At 38.8% G+C, this 25,247-nt stretch overlaps 1 protein-coding gene across 11 annotated transcripts; it reads left to right on the top strand.

Moving 5' to 3' along the window:
• Positions 1–2,018: 2,018 nt before the first annotated feature.
• On the top strand, positions 2,019–24,790 carry LOC119552826 (very low-density lipoprotein receptor). Of its 11 annotated transcripts, none has more exons than XM_037862691.1 (12): positions 3,346–3,484; positions 4,345–4,838; positions 9,711–9,851; positions 15,264–15,383; positions 16,742–16,864; positions 18,116–18,342; positions 19,118–20,530; positions 20,701–20,899; positions 21,049–21,225; positions 23,597–23,730; positions 23,799–23,960; positions 24,109–24,790. In XM_037862691.1, exons 2-12 carry the CDS (start codon positions 4,454–4,456, stop codon positions 24,139–24,141), a joined length of 3,114 nt encoding a protein of 1,037 aa, XP_037718619.1. In that variant the 5' UTR covers positions 3,346–3,484; positions 4,345–4,453; the 3' UTR covers positions 24,142–24,790. The 11 variants fall into 11 exon arrangements, with proteins under 11 accessions (XP_037718656.1, XP_037718682.1, XP_037718619.1 ...); XM_037862700.1 differs by having other exon boundaries at positions 3,355–3,459; XM_037862772.1 differs by lacking the exon at positions 3,346–3,484 and adding an exon at positions 15,483–15,599.
• The last annotated feature ends 457 nt before the right edge of the window (positions 24,791–25,247 follow it).

Below are 25,247 nucleotides of genomic sequence, written 5' to 3' on the forward strand. Positions count from 1 at the left end.
TGGATCATTTCCGGTGTTAAGTGATTGAGAAAGAAGATATGATGTGGTAAAAATTCAAAAGGTTATAAAGAAAAAAATAAAATATTGAGCCGATAAACATAATTTAAAAAAGAATTGTTTCAAAAACGTTTAGTTATTTCAAAAAACCATTAAAAATAAGTTATGTGACAAAAAAACAAACAAACATAAAATAAAAGACATCAAAGACTTGGAAAACTTTTCCTCTTTCTCTTCAACAAACACACTGCAGTATGTTAATTACCTACATATGGTAATAGATAATTAAAGCAATCCATTGTGGGGTGATGTTATTGGCAAAGGTAAAAAGCCAGACATTTAAACTACAGAAAAACTTACGTGTAAGTTTTAGAATCGCGTCGACGCTCAAGTGAATCGGTACTCACAAAGTGCTTACAAATGAATAAAAAAAACTACAATGAATGATATAAAATGGAGCTCTAAAAACTCACTTTTCACAACGCAACTAAACTAATAAACAAACCTAAAGTTATGAGTGCAAGCCAGTGCAAATAATAATAAAGAATTCCCATGAAAAGAGATACAAAGTACAAACAGACCTACCCCAAAGGAGGTGTATAACAAACTAAGTTGAGATCACCAGACGTCGATTACAAATAGACCAAAACGAGACTTTTGCCATAACACCACTAGATACTTTGGTCATGTCGTGTTCTACTGCGCTGTAAATCCCTGATTTCGAAAGTGTAGAATCAAAGATAATATAGGTATTTTATAGTTTTTGGTAGAAGGGCATATGACATTCAAGCTGACATTTGATAAAGTCATAAGTCAGAATTTCCGGTTCTAATTTACTCGATCAAATCACTTGTAAAATTAATTTATATCATGTGACTACAGTCGAAGTTCCTTAACTTGAACCACTCTTTTTCCTAGGGAAAAATATAAGTTACCCCTTTTTTTATAAACCCATGCAAAAATTAAAAGGTAAAACAAGAACTTTGGATACAATTGTGTGTAATATTAATAATAATAATATCTTTTTTACTTAAACAATTTTTTTTTGCTAAGATATATAATTTTTGTTTTATTATATAGCCAAGTGACCCTGCTTTCGGCATCCGAAAATAGCGATTACAGTCAGCCCACTCAGAGATTAAAGAGTGCCGATCATTATCTGGCCCAGCGATAGATGAGCAGGGCCCTTCACGCCTGCCAAAACCACAAAAGACATATATACCAAAGTATATATCTGTTTTCCTAAACTCACACTCGACAAAACTTGAACACACGACTCGGGGCTGCAGGGCGATAAAATGCAGTGTCAATTGAAGTGCTTGATTAGGCGATTTGCGAGCGATTCGCCAGCGATTTCGAACGCCTGCAATTAGAAACGGCGGCGGATGGCATGGGCGGCGGTTTTTGCCGTGGAGAGGGGGTCTCCATTCAGGGGTCTGTCACTCACAAGCATCGCGGGGTGGTGCTTGAAAAATGATTTACACGCCTAAATCATAAATTATGCCCATTTCAAGTGGCCCGTTACGCCAGAGAATCCATGACAAATGCAGATGACGCCCATGCAATGGCAAACCGATGACGCGATTGCGATTGCAGTGCGATGTTATGGTGATTTTGAATGTGATTGTGAGTTTGATTGAGATTTTGATTGGGATGATGCTAGTGCTCCGAATGATTGTTATGAAGATGACGCATTTTACCACTGACACTTGCCTCTGACCCGAACCGAACCCATTGTCCCTCGAACTGCGGTTTTTCCTCCGGCTCTTATCATTCAGGCAGCTGTCCATCGACGTCATTCAACTCTTAACAATCCGAATCAATCCACTACACTCCAATTCAATTTCAAATTTTACACCACTTTCAATCACACCCCATAGCACCTGGTTTGATTGAAAGCGGTGCCACAAACACTTTCAATGCTAATGAGCTGCGGTTCCGTTTAACCATCGCCAAAAGGCAATTCAGTTCGCATCGGTCTTCGCTGGGCATCGCACCGTGAAACCTTCCGGGTCTTCAAAAATATAAGTATAAGCAGAACGAACACCTATTGACACCTGGATATATAGTTTCTGTGTGCCCATGCAGAACGTCACGATTGTCGTACGATTATCGCACCATTCCCACGTCCGGTTGTCCAGCCTAATTAAAAATATCGTTTTTTGCGCACTGATAAACGCGGTGGCAACGCAAAAAAGGAAGTCTAGATAAAGTCTGAGAAACATATATATTCGGACCGTAGCAGTACGATGCATAAAATTGATCTCAGTGTGCTGATTGTGATCTCCTTGGCGTGGTCCTTTCGTTCAGGTTGGTACTCAAATCCAGAAAAATATGTTAAGATCTATAAGAAAAATGTATTTTCCAATCTATAACTCTCGAAAACAAAATAATAGTTGCACTTTTATATCAGGTTAAATAATTGGTTGCCCAATTACGTGTCCCATATATGCAATCGCCTTTTCAAAGGGTCTATGTAACCCTAGTTGTCAAAGGCAAACAAGTTACCACTTGAACCCTTCTTCCTCGGGGCTATTTACCCACCCACTTTGAGTAAGAAATAACAAGTCGATTTTTAACTTAAAGTGGAATCTTGCCAATACGACAAGTAGATAATTATCAATAATTATTCAATATATTTCCAGGGAATTCTGTCTAGTTGCGAAGTAAATCGCAGTAATTCGAAAGTAGTAAGATAAGGACTACATAAAAACAAAAACAGCGATCATTTTAGTCTAGCCAAAACAAGTAATATTAGGTTGTTATTCATTTAAGTTTTTATTGCGCAGATTACAATTTTTAAAACATGTGTATTCTAAATTTAAAACATTATTTTTATAAGTTTAGTTCTCCGTTTAGTTTTATTTAAAAATAAAAAGCACTTTTGACTTGACTGACTAAAATGTTGGATATTGTTCCCAACCTCATAAAACAGTAATCAAGATCTATACAGAACGTTGATCTTCTGTAATATTGAGGTAATAAAAATCTCATCTTAAGATCTATAGATCACTTAACAATTCTTTGCCCAACCTACCCATTTACATCAAAACAACGCTCAATTGATCACTGATCAACAGGTTTGTCTTAAGAGAATCTTATAAGTGATCAGCGGACAACCTAAGAGTAGTTGAAGACAGCATCTCTGGGATCGCAAAGAGCCCCGATCTCAAGCAATTCCATTGCTCTTCATACATATATCTCTTCGACGGGATCGGTCGTTTTCTTGTCAGTTTGATAAGGCCACCTTGAGGCGGTGCAAAAACGAATACAATCGCAAAACCGCTCTCAGCTCTTGAATCAAAATCGTTGACAATTCGCTTAAATTTGCGAGCAAATTCTCTAAACGAATTCAGTTGAAAAAGGCGCGTTGTTCGAACCGGGCATCAACATTTTTTAGCGGTTTATTTTCAACAGAAAAAAAAACAAATATAAATAAAAACTCAGCTAAACAAACCTCATGTAATTGAAACATTCAAACGTAAATGTAATGATCTTTTAACTAAATTTGGAAAGACGCATTGAGCACGTGCCAAGACACCTTGAAAAAGCGCAAAAAATAAATAAATAAAAAGCCAAACTGATAAGCCTGTATTTATCAGAGCGAGAAAACGCGTGCTGGCTAAAAAAAACGCGAAAACAGTATTTAATTAATTAATTTGCGCGATCAAGGGGGCGTGGTTATACGATCAACAAAAATTTTAATTCCACTTGAGCTTTATTAATTGTCAACGTCAACAGAAACGCCACTGCTTTTTTGTACACCATAAACAATAAGATGTTTTTCAGGCTAATTTTAAAAATAATATTTAATAATAATAATTGATTTCTATTGCTTTTATTTCTTATAATTTCTGCAAAACACTTTAGTTTTTTTTAAGTATTCTGTTTCTTAAGAAGTGATCATACGAAATTGATTTTCTGTGTATATTTGTGCGTTTCACATTTGGCTCTCTTCGCGTTTTTCGGTAAATTTGTTGTTGCCCGATATTTTTTCGGGCATTTCGGTATTTTTTTTTTTGGCGTTGTCGCGTTTTTGTGTGTCGCACGATTTTTAACCAGTTTCTTCAGTCTTCTCAGCCCGAAATAAGAAATGAGAAGAGAGCCCAAAAAAAAAAGAGAATTGGACGGATCGTCTGTTTATTTTCTTTATTTTTTGGCTGGCACAGCGATTTTTCAATGTTTTTGCGTTGGTTCTTGCGTTTATTTTTACGTTGACGCTGGCGCTTTTGGCCATTTCTCTGATTAGATAATCTCTAGCGAAGATCCCACGCTTCCTGCTTAGATAATCTAATACTCAGGGTCACCAAAAATCACCCCATTTCTCATGCCCCTTTTCCAACGCAGTGTAAATACTTTGTATGATCAAAGAAAAAAGTGTGAAGACAAAAATAAAATAATAGAAGAAACTAAAGCAAAAGAAGAGCAAAACGATAGACAAGTAAAATACCATACCATGGCCATAGAGTCACGCTCTACGGGCACTGCAAGTGATACCACAAAACCCGCCATAAAATCAACCATAAGTTCGAAATCTCCAGTGACACCCAGCAATCTCAGCGAGAAAAGAAGGGCCGAACAGCTGTTCCGCTGCGCCTGCGCCAATTTCAATCTACTGCTGCTGACTTTAATACTCGGATTTGGCAAATGCTGCACTGCCACGCCCACGCCACTCAGTCCGCCCTCAACGGACACGCCCACCGCTGCAGTTAGCCCACATAGTCCACAAACACTGGACGAGGGCGGATCGCTGAGCAAACTGATCGATGGCAAGGCCTTCATCAACATGGGCTTCAAGTTCCTGAACGTTTCCGGAAAGATTGGCACACCGCTCGGCATAGGTGAGATCCCAAGAATTGTGCATCAGGTGGATGCAATTGAGAAGCCCAAAGAAAATATCTAGAAAACCAGAAAGAGAAGATGAGAAAAGGGGGATTAAGGGGGAACTGAAAGTGCGAAGTTTGTTTTTAGCTTAGCATGTGCTAATTTTAGACCACAGACGACGGCGAGGTTGAAGTGGAAATTGAAGTTTGGATACCCTCGATAAGGGTATATATGTTATGGGAATTTTATATCTTTCAAGTATATCTTTCTATGAAAAATTAAAGATATTTGTGTGCTTTAGAAATATTGGGATTTTCAGAGAACAAGATTTTATTTGTTAAATATGGCTAAACTCAAGACTGTAAGTCTTTTGCATTCGCTTCCATTGTAATCCGAAACTAATCTAAAACTTCTTCAATAAATTGCGTTTTACAAAAATTATGGAACCCTTCAAACTCAAAACACGTGCCATGAATTTACAACCCAATCGCTAAACTATTATCAAGAACAATTAATGTCTATAAACAGTCAAATTTAGAATTATGAAGTAGTTACTTAATTTACAAGCAAATCGGTAAGAATAATCAACATGTGTTAATTTAAAATTAATTATGTTGATAACTTTTAAGAGTTTGGTTTCCCATCCACCGATGCCTGTTATTCAGCTGATTAAGCAATTACCCTCGTAATTCCAAACATAAATAATCTCAAACCCTTAAAACTTCAAAGGCAAAACAAACAAGCTTGACGTATATAAGTCAATAAGATTTAATAATAAATGGCCTGTCAATATTGTTATTTAATATTGAATTTCATCACTGATGGTTTATAATCCGCACAATCTTTCCTTCAAGGGTATCATCTAAGTGTCGAGTCATTGAAAGCGCTTTGCTCGCTTCACACATCATGCACTTGAAATGGGTTCGGTTTAAAAGATACAGATACAGACACCGATGCAGTTGCAGATACAGATACAAAAGTGCACTTGCCACTTGTTGCCACACACACTCGATTTGTGTATCCCCGGTTACAGTGGTATCGAAATAGTCTAAAATTGTTTATCAACTTCCGCATTGATTTCCGCCTCACTGACCACTGTGTATCTAATGGTTTTTTAGATAAGAAAAGCTTTTTGTGGGGAAAGAAAAGCTTGGGGTATTCCAATCATAAATCAAACTTTAAATCTAGCCACCTGCTTTGGCCAATAGGGATTTGCGTTTAGTGCCAGCCCTGAACTGGGGATTATCTTATCGGTCAATTTTACGATTTGTTTTTATGCATTTTTCGACCGCCGGGATTTCGCGATTCGGCGACAAGTGGGCAATCAAGGGCAGCCAGACAATAGAATATGCCTTCTATAAATTAAGAATTTATTGACTGATAAAGAGCTTTGCATTGTTAAATTAAGTCATTCAAATGATCTTCAAATGATATTGATGGGAACTGTAATAAATGTAATAAACTGGATTGCTATATCTTATTATTTAGTTTTTAAAAATCAGTATAACAATTTAAGAACCTAAGCATAAACGTATTATTTACAAATTAATTTACTCAAATATTTTTAGATCTTTGATATGTTCAGTTAAAAAATTTAAAAAAGTATACATATACTCATTGTTTACAAATCCGTTTACCCAAGTATTTTTAGATCGTTTAATCAGTTTTAAGCTATTCGCTTTTTCGGAAATCGATCAACAAAATAGTCTTAAGTCTAAAAATATACCATTTACTTGCATTTTTGTACTTTGCTCTTGGGATTTTTGGACTTTGCTCAATATAAATTGAATTGTTGACAGAGAAGCATATTTTTTTCTTAACCCTCTCGCAAAAAACAAGGCGCATTTTAGAGATATTTTTAAGAGGAAATTGACGTAGTCCAGAAAATCTGTACGCCATTGAACTGCGATGTGTGGCTAAATTTAAATATTTTTTGGGCCCCTCAACATGTTGTGAACTAGGAAAATGCACACACATATAGCCAGAGTCGAGCCCCTATTTTTCTATAGATTTGCGTTGTAACGAAGCCCATTATGGTTCATTATCTCTTTCTATCTCTGAGAGGCCCTCCATCCTTCTCTCTCTATCTCTGCACAGCTGTTAAAGATTTCCTCCGCTGATTTATTGCTAATTCCATTTGAATTTTCTCGCCTGAGAGTCGCTGTCGGATAAATGAACATATGGTTGATTTGACATATGCTTGTGCATATAAGTATCTACATATATGCCATGTTGCAAGGTCGCCGAAGAGAGACAGAACTTGATTTAATTTTTATTTGTGCGCCCCATTTCGCTTTAGATTTTAATTTATTCGCTGTGCCAACAGATTTCTCTAGCATATAAAACTAGTTTGTGCCAGAATCGATGGCAAACAATAACAATAACAAATTAATAGTGGGCGTGCTCATCTTAGAGAATGTTGATGCAGTTTAATTGTTTTGTTTGCTTACAGTAAACATGTTTTGATTGATTCAACAATTCGAGCGAAACTACTGATGCATCGTATGATGCCCAAGTCAAACATTCTATTGATCTCATCCCCCAGGAATCGCATGTTTTCACCCTATCATTATAAAATTCAATTCATTCAGTCAATTATCAGGTAATCCATTAACCTTGATCTTAAGGCAATCGGGGCGCTCAGCTTATCAATGCTAGTACTTACAAATAAATAATTAATTAGTTTTAAATCGGAAAAAAGAGAGCAGTCTACTGATTGCGATTTTTCCCAGCGCTTAACACCTTGCTGAACCCAAACATTCTTATCAATATATGCTCATTTTTTTCACACAATTATGATTAGTTCTATGTTTGGCTACTGTGACCATGAGATAACTGCTTATCTGGTACTATTTTTACTTGCCTCTATTTTTTTTTTTAGAAAAAATAATCGTATGATGATGATTACAATTTTTCGGGGGGCCAGGTGTAGTTTATTGGGTTAAGCCAACCGGATTGTGAGTGAACTTGTTTTTGCCTTAACCGATTAACGAAATCATTAGATATGCTAAGCAGTTTGCTTTTCGATATGGTTTATATATTCATAGTCTCGCATTGCGTTCGAAGTTTCATCGAAGTTACCGACAGACAGTCTGTTTGGCTATGATGTTGATATTGAACTGGTTTTCCGATCCGTGGGGTGTGTCCGCCTCATTACGGAAACTCAGTAGTCAATAACCGACTGGTTCAATTAAGTCACTCTCACAAACTCTAGAATGTGACAGGAAAACAATGGAACTTAATTGAAAGGTGCCTGCAATGGTTCGGAAAAATATATAAATTGGTTAATTGATGGGTAAACTTTCCTCATGACAATACTAAGTCAATATTCAAGGGTGCTTCAATTCATCTTCAATACCTTCTTAAGACCCTTATCAATTTGCTGAAGTATTCTAAGCCGAATCAGGGTCACAAAGTACAAATATTTTTGGCCATTCTGCTATTTATGCCCAAGGAACCGTATTATTATTTTTCCATTATCCTATTTAAAATCCTACTCCCAGCCCCAAGCTAATATTTATTTTTGGACTTATTCATTCATACGAACGCCGAACAAGGCAAAGGAACTCATTCATCGTCAGGCTTGACGTCATGTGGAATTTGCTTGAATGAAATTCCCTCATCTGCCACATAAATGGATGCATGCATTTGCTGGAATTATATTTCGCCATTTTGTTGACTGTCATCGTGCATAATTGAAAACAATTCCCGGCCAGCCAGGGCGGCGACTCGAAATCAAATTGATTTGACCTTATTGATTGACGGCTGGCAATCGGAAATATCCCTTTGTTTATTTTGACACACACGCACTCCATATTGCTGCGAACTTCAATTACAACAATTAGCAAGTTTATGCATATGGAATGGAAATGGAAATGAAAATGGTTAAATATGGGGCTATTGAAATATGCAAACGTGTGATGGATCGCCCAAAGTGAGAGGAGGAGGTCATGTGAATGGGTCAAGTGAACAGCTGTCAACGGCAGGCGGGATGGCAAAACCCTTTTCAAAACGGTTCCACTTCAGGATTGCCCCCTCCTTTATTATCGCTTTTTCTGGCTCTCTGTTTGTTCAATGGCAATCTATTACATTCATTTTTTTATATGCCACATTTTGGTTTGGGTCCTTGTACAGAGAAAAATACAAGAAAAAAGTGACAAATATTAATTATATACAATTTTGTTATATATAAGATATATTATTTTAACAAGAAAAATCTTTATAATTTTATTGTTTGTTAGAGTAAGTTGATTATAACGTTTATACACTACGTTATATTTTTCTCTGTGTAAAACTGTTGACCTTCCAACAGTCAATTATTAATTTGATATATTGTTTTAAACAAGAGTCTTTATTTTTTCAAGAAAAATCTTTATGGGTATATTATTTGACATAGTAAGTTTTTTTTTACTTTTACATCTATTGATTTATGTTTTTCTCTGTGTAAGACTGTTGACATTCCTGGGGGTTTTCGGCCTGTCTGATGGCTTGCTTTGTTTCGAATATATGTGTATTGCATATTTTCAAGGGCTCCTATGGTTGGGAATTTTGGGGGAGGAGTCGAAAAACTTTGTGATCCATTTTGTTTGAGGCTTTCTGTTGATTAAAAGCCCCTTTCTCCTCCTCTCGTTTATCGTTTAGTATGCAAATTACTTGTCACACTCACACATATGTATGTCGGCAGGCGGATATATCTGTGTGTGTCTGCTGCTGATTGTTTTTGAAGTTTTTAGCCCTAATCAATTTGAGCTTTTGTTATTTTTCCTTTAATGAGAAAAGTTTTCTGTGAGCGAGTGGCCCCAAAGCCCGTAAGTCCGTAACTCGGAGTCGTTATAATTAGCTTTAAGCGTTTGTTTGCCCATCTAAATCAGGGTCTGTTTATGTTGCAGGGCAATCCCTGGAGCCCAAGTGCGATGAGAAGCAGTTCCAGTGCCAGAGCGGCGACTGCATCCCCATTCGATTCGTTTGCGACGGCGATGCGGACTGCAAGGATCACAGCGATGAGCAGATTAAGGAGTGCAAGTTCATAGGTGAGTGGAATTATTGAGACCTCTGATTATCGCGAGAGCCATTAAAATTACCCTTAGGTAGAATACAGAATTTTTAAAATAGCTGCTTTAATATTATTATTATATTAGATTAAATTCAATTTATTAATTTAACAAATTAATTATAGCAAAATGGCAATTGGCAAATATACTAGTTTATAATGAACGACCCCATTTAAAATATCGTATGACATGATGTTATAAACATTAGAGAGCATTTATATGCTAATTTTTCATTTCATGTGGTATTCTAGCACATAAAGATAAAAACTAAAAAGTAGTTTTTTTAAATAGCAACTTTTATTAAAGATTTATTATACAATAAATCAGTTAATTAGTTATCTGAATAAGCTTTAAAAAATATAATTTAAAGTAGAAATTGAGGTTGCTCGTTAGCAAGTGAAGCTCCTAAAATCCCCACTTTTTAATTGCATACTTTTAGGCCCTCGTTGTAACAGAACGTCCACAATGGCGTCCGCATAATTAGGCACAGTCAGCAATTGGTCAGCAGTGGGGCATTTGTTGGTTTTCCTTTTGTTTGAATCAAAATCAAACCTGAAACTGCCCGAGTCGAAATGGAAACCGAAACTAGTTTGCAACACTTACGCATCGCAATTGTCGCTGACTGCTGACCAAAAACTATGCCATGGCATTCCCTCGCCGCGAGTATCTTTGTATCTTTTTGTGACTGCAACGCACTTAGCATTTAGCATTTAGCTTCAGCTGACTGCAACATGCGGCTCGGTTGCATCAGCAATTTTTTGCCGCTGTCTGCCCGCCCAGCTTTATCATTTTGCGTCGCACGAGACTTTTGCGACTTATGGCGGCCCGATGGGATCGTAAAAGGAAACTATGTGAGGTCGTCTGCTCTGGTTGGGCTTTATCACCCAACTTTAAGTAGTGCCAGACACCGAAAACTGAAAACTGAAAACAGACGACTGACTACTGACTACTGCAAAACTCAAAACGAGTGCATCCCATTTAGGGATTCTTGCGGCGCATAATGCAATTGCTTTATGTAACTCCCGGCTGGAGGGAAATTAATTCCCCTGCAGTGAAATTGATAATGAGCTGGGAGGCTGGGATGGCATTTTTGTTGAACTTGGGGGAATTCGATAAGAGAGAGCTTGGATTTTTCAAAGAATGTTCAACGTAATTATGCTAAATGCCCATGAGCGGAACTGCATTATCTTAGTATATGTATGCTACTGCGACATTACGATACTTTTGTGGTGCAGCGTTAAATGTGTCAAGATTTTCAGTTACATCATTAATTATATGGGTTAAAATGCAGAGATAAAATAATGCTGTTTATAATTTTTGGTGAGAAAATAAATTAAATAAATGGGTAAAAATGAAGAGATAATTGACCCTTAATAGATATTAAATTGTTGATCATTACTTAATCTCAAGTATTTATGTATAGCCTGTATAATAAAAGTTTTTTTAAAGAAAAGAATGGTATAAATGTAATCAATTCATAGTTAGAGGATCACTTTTATATATATTTTAATATATATTTTTCGTATAATACGAAAAACGCATATAACGTTACGCATCCTTGCTTGACTCAGGATCCAATGACTCCGTTCATCGCACTCACAACAAATCCAAAAGTTACTCCACTCTTTCACTCACTTCAAATGCACTCGTCCACCCAGAATTCCACTCAACTCAAGTCTGATTTTTGCACTCGACTCGCTGACTTTGGCAAGCTTTCGATTTCTCGGCTGCTGCGGAGGCTGCAAACAACTTTGGGCGGAATTGTTTTTAAGGATAGCCGCTCTGCAACCAACCACTCAGTTGGCGGCGAACCTCTCAACCAAACGGATGTTGACGCGAAAAAGTGCTGAAAGGACTGCCTCCTAGCTGAAGGGGAATTTGCATATATAATATATAGATATATATATATATATAGAGACGGGGAAGCCCCCACAAACTCAAAGAAACGTGTGCGAAAGTGTGCCAAGTGTGTGAGTGTGTGCCAAAAAAAACTTAAAGCCGAGAAAGAATAAACAAGTTACGCGAAATTTTAAAGGCTAATCGGACTGCCAGCAGACAGAGACTGTCTTGCCAAGATTCGCTTTATCTCTGACAAAACAAAAAACGCCAGCAGCGGGACTTGCAAATCCTGGGGGCCCCCAAGTTCCCCAAAGGATATGGCCAAGGAAGTCTCCGTTTCTCGGCCCGTCCGGGCCAGACTTATCCTCAAAGTCAATCGGTGACAGTTGATGGGGCTGACTTCCCCCCAAAACAGCCGCCCTGCTGGCCATTTATCATTTAGTTGAACATTAAATGAGTTTCCGCCATATTTCTGACCCCAAAAATGGAATATGATGTTTACAATTTATATATACTATGTATATATAAATTCTGTCTGTTTGTCCGCTGTGCTCGCAATGAACTTGAAACGTGCTGCTCTAGGGCAGTTTTTGTTTGCGGAAATTATGCAATCAATTTGTGCAAGTTGACTGGGGCCCTCTTAAATATGTCACAAGAAGATATTCTTTGCAAATTGTGCTGTTTTGTTTGTCAATCATAAACGCGAATCTTGATTAACTTGAAATAATCTTCTCCAGCTCCTTGAATAATAAGGGAAAACCATCGAGAAAGTCGCGGGAAAACTAAAACACAATGATTCGCATTTGGTGTTTACTCTTCGTTGCCAGTTTGCTGCACACTCAGGGCCACAGTTTTCGCGCTCTGACCATAAACGGTATGCAAATAATTATGCTGATTATTTCGTTTGCTGGGAATTTAATAGTCTAACGTACTATTTAAGAGAACAATACAATAAATTAAGTGAACCGTTTATTTATGGACATTTTTGAACTACCATAATCGGCGATATTTCCGCGATATTTACGTTTGTTTAGGAGAAAAACATAAATATTGGCGAACATTAATTTATGCATATCATATACAATTCAAGCGTATTTGTGAAAATGAGTACTGCGATATAAACAAACAAATAGCTTTAAATATTTTATGCAACGCACTTTATTTATATTTTTTAAAACGTTTGATATAACGTTTAAGAACGATCTTGCATTTTAGCTACAAAGAACTTTTAGTACCAACCAGATTTTGTCTTGCCTTGTTTATTAGAGGTTTTCAGGTCTTAAGTACTTACACTTTAAAACTCTGTAGTATGGCTATAATGTCCTTTTATCAGTCTTACCTAAGAGACCCAAAAGTAAGCTCCCAACGCTGAAGAACACTCGGATAAACTAGTCGAAGTTTGGGGCAAAAAAGTTTTAACTATTATCAGGTCGAAAAGTTTTCGACACCTTTTAACTTAAATTAAACATGCCAAAATCCCAATCAGCTGGATTTACAAAAAATCCCGGGTTTCCCCATGGAGTTTTCCGCATTTTCCACGGCCTGCAGCCCGTGGCCTTTATGCAGGATTCCGGCTATGCCTCGCATGCAACAGAATATTTTTGCAAGCGCCGCTTAACATTTGCATACAAATTGGCAGGCGGAGCGGAGTCTGAGCGGGAAAATACACGGAAACATCAACTGCCAAAGGCCAAAGTTTTTTAATCAACTGAAAAGCCGTTTAAACTTAGTTAAAAAAATAAATTATGCTGCAAAATGCTGCACGACTGCGCCAACTTTCATATTTTTATTTATGTTTATTTTTGTCCTTTTTTTTGGCAAAAGGGGGGGGTTTTGGGTTTTTGGGTTTGCATAAATTGCAATCAATGAAAGTTTTCGCTCTGCCATGTCAGACATGATACAAAAAGTGCTGTAATTTGATTTTTAATTGAAGGCAGAGGCGACATAAAATTTTAATACGCCTGGATCGCCGAATATTACCAATTTGTCCGCTGGGCACAATTCCCCGAAAATAATGTCGCATATTAGCAAAAACGAAACCGAAAAGAAAAATAACATAAAACCGAATCGACAATCATTGAACCAAAAGCTGGGCGTGGAAAATGTTTTCCACCTCCTGCACTTGTTTCCACTTGTTCTGTTTTTTCATTTTCATATATATTTTATTTTCGGTCGGGTCACACATGTGGCCAATTTTTATTGTTCACTGAATGTGTATTTATATTTGCCTTTTTTGTTTTGCTTTTATTTTTTAACAAATATTGGCTCACATCAAAGTTTGTTTCCCTGCACACAAAAGCACTCACACACACACGTATTTTTTTATGCCACATTTCATTCCAATTCATAAAAAGTTTAGAAAAGTAATCATATAAAATGTTATTGATATGGCCAGCACAGGCCTGACAAGCATAAAAATTGATTAAACTTTAGACAAGCAAACGTGTTTCTCTTGATTTGCATAATCAACAGCCATTTGGAATGCCACAGGGCATGTTTCGATATCATTTACACCAAAATGGTTTGAATTTTATTGTACGGAAGCTGTAAAAATAGCCCTAGAATTTGCCAAGTGCCAGAGAAAAATTCAAACAACCATTTTAAGGACAAGGAAATTGTCTAATTGCCAGGGTTTTTGGCCAAAAGTATGCAATAGAATTTTGTGACCAGCTTTTTCGGCAGTTTGAGCCGCCAAAAAAAGCTGCGTTTCATAGCAACAAGTCAGCGGATTCTAAAACCGACTAATCCGATTACAAGCCATACACGTTTCCCCTATATATATAGATATAGTATTCACACGCGATGGGTATAAAAATGACACATTTTTGCTGCCCCTTGGAGTGGCATTGAAAAGCCATTGCAGCGCTCTTTTTGTTTGTTTTTGTGGGGTATTTTCCTTGCTCAGCACGTGCTCAAGTGCGTGTAAATAAATACATGTGTGTGTGTGTGCAAACTGGGCGGGAAAACTGGGGGGAGTGGCCACACATATACTCATAAACTCGCGCAAATTTCCAAGGGGACCCCTAATTCCTCGGTGTTTGTTTGGCTTTTGTTTTTGATACGGGTCGCTAGCAGAGTTCAAAGCCAGGCAAAAATACATACATATCCGGTGAAAATAAGACAATTTTCACCAAAAGGAAATTCTTATGATAATAAATATTTTTTATATAAATTATGCTTATTTTAAACAAAATAGGGATTATAGTAGTTATTATGAGCGAATGAAAATGATATGCTTATAAATTTTCATTTTAAAAGTCTTTTATACATTTCCTAATTTATTTATTTTAAATATATTGTAATTACTCTTAAAGGCTGTTTATCCTTAAAAGTATAGATTTAAGCTAGAAATAATTTTAACTAAGAAAAAAGTTACCTTTACTGTATCTCTTTTGAAAAATCACACAAAAAGTGCACTAAAAGATATCCCATTTTAGCTTGAGTAACTAAAAGTACCGCCAAATAAATCACTGCGCCGTTCCTAAGTCTATTTATTCCTCTGCAAAAACTCTCTGGCCATGATTTAACCCGACTTTTCTTGCCTTTTTGCAGAGGCCACTTGCTCGTCGGACCAATTCCGCTGCGGGAATGGCAACTGCATACCGAACAAATGGCGCTGCGATCAGGAGAGCGATTGTGCCGATGGCTCCGACGAAGCCAACGAGTTGTGCAGTAAGTATTTCTAACCCCCTTGGGGAAATGGAGGGTCCATATAAACGGGGAATCCCCAACGAGCTAGCTAACCGATGACTATTTCGATTGTGTGTTTAGTGAACGCCTGTCCCAACAACGAGTTCAAATGCCAAACGGTCGACCAGTGCATTCCGCGCAGCTGGCTCTGCGATGGCAGCAACGATTGCCGCGACAAGTCCGATGAGGCCCACTGCAGTAAGCCCTCCCACTTCCACGTCCTTGCAATCGATACGAAACCAACCAGCCACCCACTGCCAAAAATACCACCCACTATGCGCCGTTTAATCGCTTTCACTAACCAACTAACTTGCCGCATAACTCATACGCACCCTTAATGGAGTGGCGCTTGCATAATTTTCGCAACAATTTCCCCCCTTCTCGTGCTCACAAGTTTAATCAAGTCATTGAGAGTGAGAGTCCTGTGAGAGTCCTGGGGGTTGTATCTGTGTGTGTGTGTGTGTACTGCTCACTTGTGTGTGTTTTGCATTGTGTACTCACTCCTGCGGCCCTTGACAACAAGTATACGACGCGTTGTCGCTGGCGCCCGGCAACATCGCATGAAATTCGCTTAATACCCGCCCACTGAAAAGGGCCGCTGCCACCGAATCCCTGCCGTTGTCAGGGCTTAAGTACAGTCAAACTTCCATAAAAAGAACGTGATGGGATCTTTGAAAAGTATAAGTGCACATTTTATCCTTCATAAAAATAAGTATAAAAATTATGTTTTTCTTAGGAATCCTTTGCCCTAAGATCATTTAAAATTGAAGTATAGAGAATATATAAAAATGGCTTGGTATAATTTGTTTTAAAAATAAATTATTTAAATATAATAAAAATTATTTACTTGAAAGGAAAAGTACCCAAATATATTATAATATAGATTTTACTTATAGAACTTATAGATCTTATTAAACTATGGAACTGATATAACTTATTGAATTTAGAACTTATAGAACTTATTGAGCTTATAGAACTTATAGAACCTTTAGAACTTATAAACCTTATAGAACTTATAGATCTTCTAGATCTTCTAGAACCTGTAAAACTTATAGAAGTTTGACTGTACAGAGAAGGGTGTCGGAGCATAAAATCAGTTTGCTACTTTAGTGACATCGAACCCGAAGACTAGTCCCAAGGCTAACCGAGTATTTGGCCATATTTCTCCCTTTAAGATGTTAGGGTTGGGATAAATGAATTTATTGTTATGTCTCCAGCGGTTATGCATGGCGTATGCGTAATGCATTGAGAGTAATGACAGCTAAAACACGATGCTTTCTCCCTCCTTTCTCCTTTCACCCAATTTAATAAATGCTGCACATCGATTTTGATATGGATAGGAGCCCGCACCTGTTCACCGGATGAATACGCCTGCAAGAGCGGCGAGGGGCAGTGTGTTCCTTTGGCCTGGATGTGCGACCAGAGCAAGGACTGCAGCGATGGCTCCGATGAGCACAACTGCAGTAAGGATAATCCATCAATTTTTTTTATTTTAAATGCATTCTGTAGAGAATTTCCTTGATAACATTTATCAAATCTGTTTTGTTTGTTTTTAGTTAAATGTAATTTCTACAAAGACGTTTAGTTTTACAGATAGCTATGCTATTTGCCCTACAATCTTTGCAGTATACTATTAAAAATACCATTTATCTATGAAAACATTTCTCAGAGATGTAAATAATTTGCAGTTCTTTCTCATTTGTTTTTAGACTTCTTTGCCTACGCCTGCAGTTTAAATCCACCTATTTATTTACTTTTTATTCAACTTCAGTTCAGATAAATGGCTTGAGTTCTGGTTGAGCTTCTCCTGGGTGTACAAATACTATTTAATTTTCCTTCGTCTGTAGCAACATTCCGCAACCAACTGGTTTCCGAGCTTGCCCCGTTCACCCTCTCAAACTAAACCCCATTGCTAACTTATTCCAACTATTGAGGCAACCACACTTCATTTGGCTTTTGGTTTTTAGTTGCCTTCCATTGGAGCTTTCAGTTTGCAAGGATTCCGATGACCCTGAGTGGATTCCGGAGTGTGCGGATAATCATTTCTTTATTTCTTCACAGTGTTTAAAACTCAGAAAACGAAAAAATAACATTGCAGTTGTATATTTGATTTGTGCATGTTTTTGTTTTCTACTTGTTTGAAAGTTCAATTAAAAGGTTCTGCATCATTTGGAAAGCAATTTTTATATTTACTCATGCATTTCTGTAAGGCACACACTCCTTTTGCATTCAAGATATATTTTTAATACATTTTTGATTTTAAAATGCAGACTACTTCAAGGTTTACCATCATTTGGAAACCCATTTTAATATTTACCAATGAAACGTTTCTTGGTTTATCATAATTTAAAAATACATTTTTATATTTACCCATGCATATTTAAATGCTTCTTACATTTAATGTCACACATTTTTTTTAAGAACTGCAACATATGTCAAGCTTTATCATCAAAAATCCATTTTATGATTTACTTATGAATATTCCCCACATTCCCCACAATCTTTTAACATTATATATATGTTTTCATAAATTTTTTTAAAGAACTCCAACATATTTCAAGATTAAACTTACTTACTACACTCACCTTTACTCCAATCCTGACTCCATTTTCACCCCTCTGATAGAGTAACCTCGCTTCACTTCATTTGGCTTTGGTTTCTATTGTTTGCCCACTATTTGTTGCAACTCCTGAATATTCCTGATAAATTCGCAGACCAGACCTGTCGCGCCGACGAGTTCACCTGCGGCAATGGGCGGTGCATCCAGAAGCGGTGGAAGTGCGACCACGACGACGACTGTGGCGACGGATCGGATGAGAAGGAGTGCCCGGTGGTGCCCTGCGACTCCGTGGCGGAGCACACCTGCACGAATGGAGCCTGCATCGCCAAGCGGTGGGTCTGCGACGGCGATCCGGACTGCTCCGACGGCTCCGATGAGCGGGTGAGTGAATAATGCCAGCCATAAATTTCCATTCCTTAAAAGCCATCCACCCGTTTTTTGGCCGCTCGCCTTAGCCACATGAATTATGGCCAACTTGGGCATAACTCAGCGCCCTGCCAGCTTTGGCAGCTTTTGTTGTCAACGCATGGCACGCATAAAATTGCATTTTTGCATGCTTAGGGGGTGCATAATTTCCCCTGTGTTTGGGAGCATTTTCCCCCCTTCTGCATTCTTCTCTGCAGCAAAAAGTTTCCCAAACTGAGGGCAGGAAACTTTGTCTGCTTCCTCAGCCTAACCCTCGTTTTACTTTGCACCTTACAACCCAACGAAAAAATTCCTGAAATTTTAGCCGTTTCAAGTTTAGGTTCATCTTGAATACAAAACTTAGATATGTAGAAAAAATGTCATTCCTGGGGGAAAATATTTTAAAATACTTACATTTTTTGGGAATTACATAAAAATATTTGTGTGCCCTTAGGACGAAGACTTTTAATATCCAGCATCTGTTACGGCCCAGATTAATTTAAAAATTTTTAATAGACTGTAAATATTTTAATAAACATTTAAAAATTTAAAATTTTTTTGAATGTTTAAAAAGTGTAAGAAATAGATATTCAACGCTTCTCAATTTAAAGTTTAAGCTCCTCATATTTCTTTTTTTATTCTGCTATGAAAACCCTTAAAAATCATCGCTATAATATTAAAAAAATCATAGAAAGTCATATTGATCTATTTTATTTATAAAACTTTTTTTTATTACCCTTCCCCCTTTTAGTCCTGTGCGAATGTGACCAAGACGACCACGCCTTGCCTGCCGCACGAGTACCAGTGCAAAGACCGCATCACCTGCCTCCATCACAGCTGGCTCTGCGATGGTGACCGCGACTGTCCCGACGGCGATGACGAGCACACGGCGAACTGCAAGAATGTTACCTGTCGGGCGGATCAGTTCCAGTGCGGCGATCGCAGCTGCGTTCCGGGTCATCTCACCTGCAACGGGGACAAGGATTGCGCCGATGGCAGTGACGAGCGGGATTGTGGACTTAGTCTGAGTTTGGGAGTGGCCCAAGGGACATGCAACACCACCAGTGAATTCGACTGTGGAGGAGGTCAATGCATTCCCCTCTCGAAGGTCTGCGACAAGCGGAAGGATTGTCCGGATGGCGAGGATGAGCCCGCTGGCAAGTGCGGGATCAACGAGTGTGCCTCCAAGAACGGAGGATGCATGCACCAGTGCGTGGATCTGAAGGTGGGTCACCACTGCCAGTGCCACGAGGGCTACACTTTATCCTCGGATAAGAGAAACTGCCAGGACATCAACGAGTGCGATGTCCCCGGACGGTGCTCCCAAATCTGCATCAACGAAATTGGAGGCTTCAAGTGCGAGTGCGAGGCGGGCTATATGAGGGATCCCAAGAATCACACCAGGTGCAAGGCCAGCGAAGGACATGCCTCGCTGCTCCTGGCCAGGCGTCATGATATCCGGAAAATAGCCCTCGACCACATGGAAATGACTTCCATAGTGAACAGTACAAAGGCAGCCACTGCCCTGGACTTTGTGTTCCGCACGGGGATGATCTTCTGGAGCGATGTGACCACGCAGAGTATCTACAAGGCTCCCATTGATGAGGGTAATGAGAAAACGGTGGTGCTGACCAAATCCTCGGTGACCTCGGATGGCCTGGCTGTGGACTGGATCTACAACCACGTCTACTACACGGACACCCACAAGTGCACCATCGAACTGACCAACTTCGAGGGCACTATGGGCAAGGTCCTGGTGGAGGACTCTCTGGACATTCCGCGTTCCATTGCCCTGGATCCCATTGAGGGATGGATGTACTGGTCCGACTGGGGCGCCTCTCCCCGCATCGAAAGAGCGGGAATGGATGGCTCCCACCGCACCACCATCATTAGCTACGATGTCAAATGGCCCAATGGTATTACCTTGGATTTGGTGCGAAAGCGCATCTACTGGGTGGACGGAAAACTCAACGTCATCTCATCGGCGAACTACGATGGCTCCCAGAGGAGCCAGGTTCTCTATTCCGGCGAGTACCTGCGTCATCCCTTCTCGATCACCACCTTCGAGGATTACGTCTACTGGACCGACTGGGACAAACAGGCGGTGTTCAAGGCCAACAAGTTCACCGGAGAGGATGTGGAGCCCGTCACTGCAATGCACATGGTAAGCACAATATCATGAATTCATTACTTACCTCATTACTTTATGAAATGTCCCATTACCTTCTGAGTACTTTAAATATTCCATGTAATGAAATGGTTATAATCTTATTACACTAGCTTAATTTTATAGCTCTCAAGTAAATTTGAAATTTTTATTTACATTCTTTATAGCTCCAGCATCCGATGGTAGTCCACGTATACCATCCGTACCGCCAGCCAGATGGCGTGAATCACTGCCAGTCGGTGAATGGCCACTGCTCTCATCTCTGCCTGCCAGCTCCCAGGATCAATGACCGGAGTCCTCGCATTTCCTGCGCCTGTCCCACGGGTCTGAAGCTGATGGCCGATGGCCTCATGTGTGTCGAAGATCGTAAGTTATCAAACAATACCCTTAGCTTTTTAGCCGTTTGCTTTTGATTTAACCTGCAGCATGGCTTGAATTTTTGATTTTAATGCTTATACTAATAAATCCCCCAAAACCCGATTCCCCAATCCGGCATGACTTGCATCCGCATGTAGCTCTTTATGTGGCTCCAGTCACGAAACCCCCACGAGCCCGCAAAACGAAACCCAGACCGAAATCCCCGCGACGACGACTGCCCACGGGTGTCCAAGTGGGTCATGCTGACATTCGGATCGGGATTAACGATGATCTCCAGCTGAGCACCAGGCTGCCCCTGTTGGCCACGACTTTCGGTAGGCCTGACAACACTGTTCTCTGTTCTGTCATGTCCCGTGTGGGTCCACCCTAATGGGGTACCCACACTTTGTGTTGTCCTCATTTGTTCTAGAATGTCGGCTAAGAAAACATTTCCTGTTGACTCGGTTAAATGGTATTATAGTTAATGTTAAACAAGTAATCCGTAAAAATGAAGGACTATCTCAGAAACAAACTTTTCTTGGTGTTGATAGTAATATTTCATATATTCGTATTGTCTCTACATTTACATTTTCCATCTCATTGTCCTGTTATATTTGTTATTGCCCCCCCTTAGTCAACTTTCTCTTCAACTTATTTCCTCATGGGTTCCCTGCTGACTTTATTTTTGGCATGCCAATTATTCAAACATGTCCAATTCTCTTCGAATCCAGAACACATTAACCCCATCCTGTCATTCAAAACTCAAATTTTTAACTGGCATAAAGGAAGCGAGGAAAACTTCATCAGCAGGACGTCATCACAAATTTTGATTAATAAGTCCCGAGGGGTGCTTCGATAGTTATCCTTTCGGATGGGTTGACAGCCCGGCGACTTCCGCTCAATTTATAAGTTCGACGTCTTTCTCTGGCACTCTTTCTTATCCACACGCACGCACTGTTTATGAACACTTTGGTGAGATTCAGATTCAGATTTATTGCAAGCGTATTAATCAAACTGCTCGCCAGGAACCGCACTCAACAAAAGCCCCCTTTTGCAGCACCCAATCCGCAACATTTGCTTTGTCATGGCCCACATTAATCATCATCAGGGGTTCGGGAAGGGTAAACCCATACCCATACCCTATAACCCATATATCCTTGACAGTTCCATAAATGCCATCGCAGTTGAGCCACTTGCATCGCCTTCAACCGCAAGTAGGCAGGCGATGGGCCAACACTGCAATTGAAACCTTTGGGGGGGAACCCATCATCTCCACCCCCTATATCATCCCACAATCCCCAGCCGCAAAGTATGAGGTTAATATCGGAGGGAGGGATTTTGTCTGTCGTTCCCACTGGAGTGTTTGCTTTAAAGTGCGGCTCAACTTAATGTTGATAACTTTTAGTGTTTCGGCTAGAAGAAGTTCTCCCTCGACGCCTGACAAAAATCCCATTAAATGCGCTGCGTTAACGATGTCATTAGGTTGGCATTGCCATTGCCATTTGCCATTTCCATTCCCAATCTAAATCGGCGGCAGGCCGCTTCTCTGGCATAAAAGTTAGCGCCATCAAAGGCGCGAGCGCGTTTAAGTGTTTATTTGCGCCTAAATGCGCACTTTGAGCGATTTGATTGAAAATTCCTCCGCATCTCCGGTGGCCAAAGGCAGGGGCGGAGTTTAAGGGGGCTCTAAGCCGCTTGGATTTTGATGTTGATTCCCTCTTTCGCTTTGCTCTTTTATTGCTATGATTTCCGTTTTCTTTTTATACACTTTCTCCTTTTGTTTATCATCGCCAAAGGTGGGGTGCTGTTTAAGCCGCTTTATTGTGCCGGAAAAAGAACATTCTTAAAGGGTTAAAAGAAGATTTATTTCACCATGGTATTTTGAAGTGTGTTGCATTCAACACACTTGAGATTTATGTAGTAACTAGCCACAAACCACATAACCACAAGCTCGTAGAGGTATCCCACGCCAAAATCAGAATCCAATTACTCAAGTTATGGAATCTAGAAGTTGACTTTTGGGGTCTGTTACTGAAATCCACTGGAAATACGGAAAAACCGAACATGAAAATGGGTTAAAATTTTTACCCTCGTTTAAAAGAAAAATTTGAATGTATATGATTAGAAAATTCCACCACAAACTCATAGAGGTATCCCACGTCTTAATCGGGGTCCAAGTTATGAATTTTAGAAGTTCAGTTTTGGGGTCTGATACTGAAATTCATTGGAAATACGGAAAAATACGGTTAAAGTTTTGACCCTCGTCTAAATGAAAAATTTGAATGTAGATTTTTTGAGAATTCCACCACAAACACATAGAGGTATCCCACGTCTAGATCGGAATCCAATAACTTAAGTTATGGAGTTTAGAAGTTCAGTTTTGGGGTCTGATACTGAAATCCATTGGAAATACGGAAAAATCGAACATTTTAATAACATGTTTATTATGTAAATTTTTGTTGTAAATGTAAGTTGGATACATTTTATTGATATTTTTGGAGTTTGTTGCTACATGTTTTATAACTACTTTTTAAAGCCACAATTTTTGTTTGTAAGTGAATTACATTACCTCAATTAACACAGGATACCTACATCTATCCCATTAATGTATACGTAAATGCGCTTATTTGTTTACTGTGTTTGCTCGTTGTTTCCACTTTTTGGTATTGAAAACTTTTCTGATTTCGATCCAATTTTTGTCCGCAGTTGCCGACCAGCGTCCAGTGAAGAACCAGACCCAAATCGAAAAGACCACAACGCCCAGTGAGCAGCCGGATTCCGGCTTTATTGCGCTGGTGGTCATAGCCAGTCTCAGTGGGTTGGCAGTCCTGCTATCGGTGGTAAGTTAGGAGTGGCAAAATTGGGTGATACTGGGGGAAAACTAATCGATTTATCTGGACATTGACAGCTCCTGCTCATTGGTTACCGCTACTGCAGCAAGCGACGCATCAACTCGATGAACTTTGAGAATCCCATCTACCGCAAAACCACCACCACAGAGGATCATTTCAGTCTCCGGAAAAACCTACCGGCACGGATTTACGATCACACCAGTGTCATGGATGAGGAGGTGGGTTATGTTTCCTATTACTAATTTAATTATAGACTTTTAGAAGCTAATAAATACAAGTTAAAAGTCATGATTCTATATTTTATTAATAGTTTATAAGTAATATAACTCTTTAATTATATACTTCTTTTTTTTCTTTTCCTTACAGTACTCCCCCGTCATAGGCATATCCTCGTATTAGATTGATTCCTTTGGAATCGTGTGAGATGTGAATTGGATGATTCTTTCGCTTGGTCGCTGGACAAATTGAATGACCAAAGCTAACTCGAGACCCGCGGCAGAAAAACACACGCCTGAAGACTGAGCAACTCTGTGTATTGTGTAAATTAATTATTTTAAATTTTAAAATTTTAAGACACGGCAAGGACGACGGGTCACCTTGGGGCGCATCCTCAAAGGATGCTGTACAAAATACTATGTCGCAGAGTTCTATCACAAAAAAACAAAAAGAAAAATTACAGTAACGAGAAACGTAAAACACAAAAATGAGAAGTTTAAGTGAAATCTAATTGCTAATTATAAATTACATAGTTCCAAACTGTATATAGCTGTAAGTGTGCATTATTTTTAAATGAAGCAAATTAACATTACTATACGTAAACATGACAAAAGGATCATAATGCTTATGGTCGGTCTACTATTAGAGAGAGTTGAGAAATTATATTTCTGTTGTCGAGGAGCAGAATCGTTTTATTATATTACCATTATTACTACATACGTATTAGCCTTTTGTTAACTGTATTTGTTAAGTGTACATACATATGTATATGTTTCCCCACTAAAAAAAATATGAAGAATAATAAACTCAGAATATACTTATGTGTAGCGTACTCATGTGGTCTTAATTATGTGTGGCTTGCTGGGTGGGCTTAATATCTTAAAAGGTAAATCTTTAATTCTTACCTTTCCACTTGTACTTTTCATTTTTAAATTTATTCAATTGAACAAAAAGGTTGTTCAATATGCACATTTGAATAAAGTTTTTACACAGAGAGAAATATTCAAGTACATTGTTCTTGAAATGAAAACATTCGTTATTGAAAACCGTGTAAGTAAAAACGTTTTTATAGGTATTGTGACTGGACTAATAATTTATTTGTTGAGATATGCATTGCACATAAATACCGCCAATTCAACTTGAGCTGAGCAAAATGAATAAATTTGTATCTTCAAAAATGTCGATCTATTTTTAAGAACATTTTCAACTCAGATGAGAACGTTACACATGCGAACTTTGTAACATTTTAGTCAATTTGTAGGTACAAAAGAGTACGTGTTTAAAATGCA

This window comes from Drosophila subpulchrella, chromosome 3R (assembly GCF_014743375.2).
Source record: "Drosophila subpulchrella strain 33 F10 #4 breed RU33 chromosome 3R, RU_Dsub_v1.1 Primary Assembly, whole genome shotgun sequence".
Lineage (NCBI taxonomy): Eukaryota > Metazoa > Arthropoda > Insecta > Diptera > Drosophilidae > Drosophila > Drosophila subpulchrella.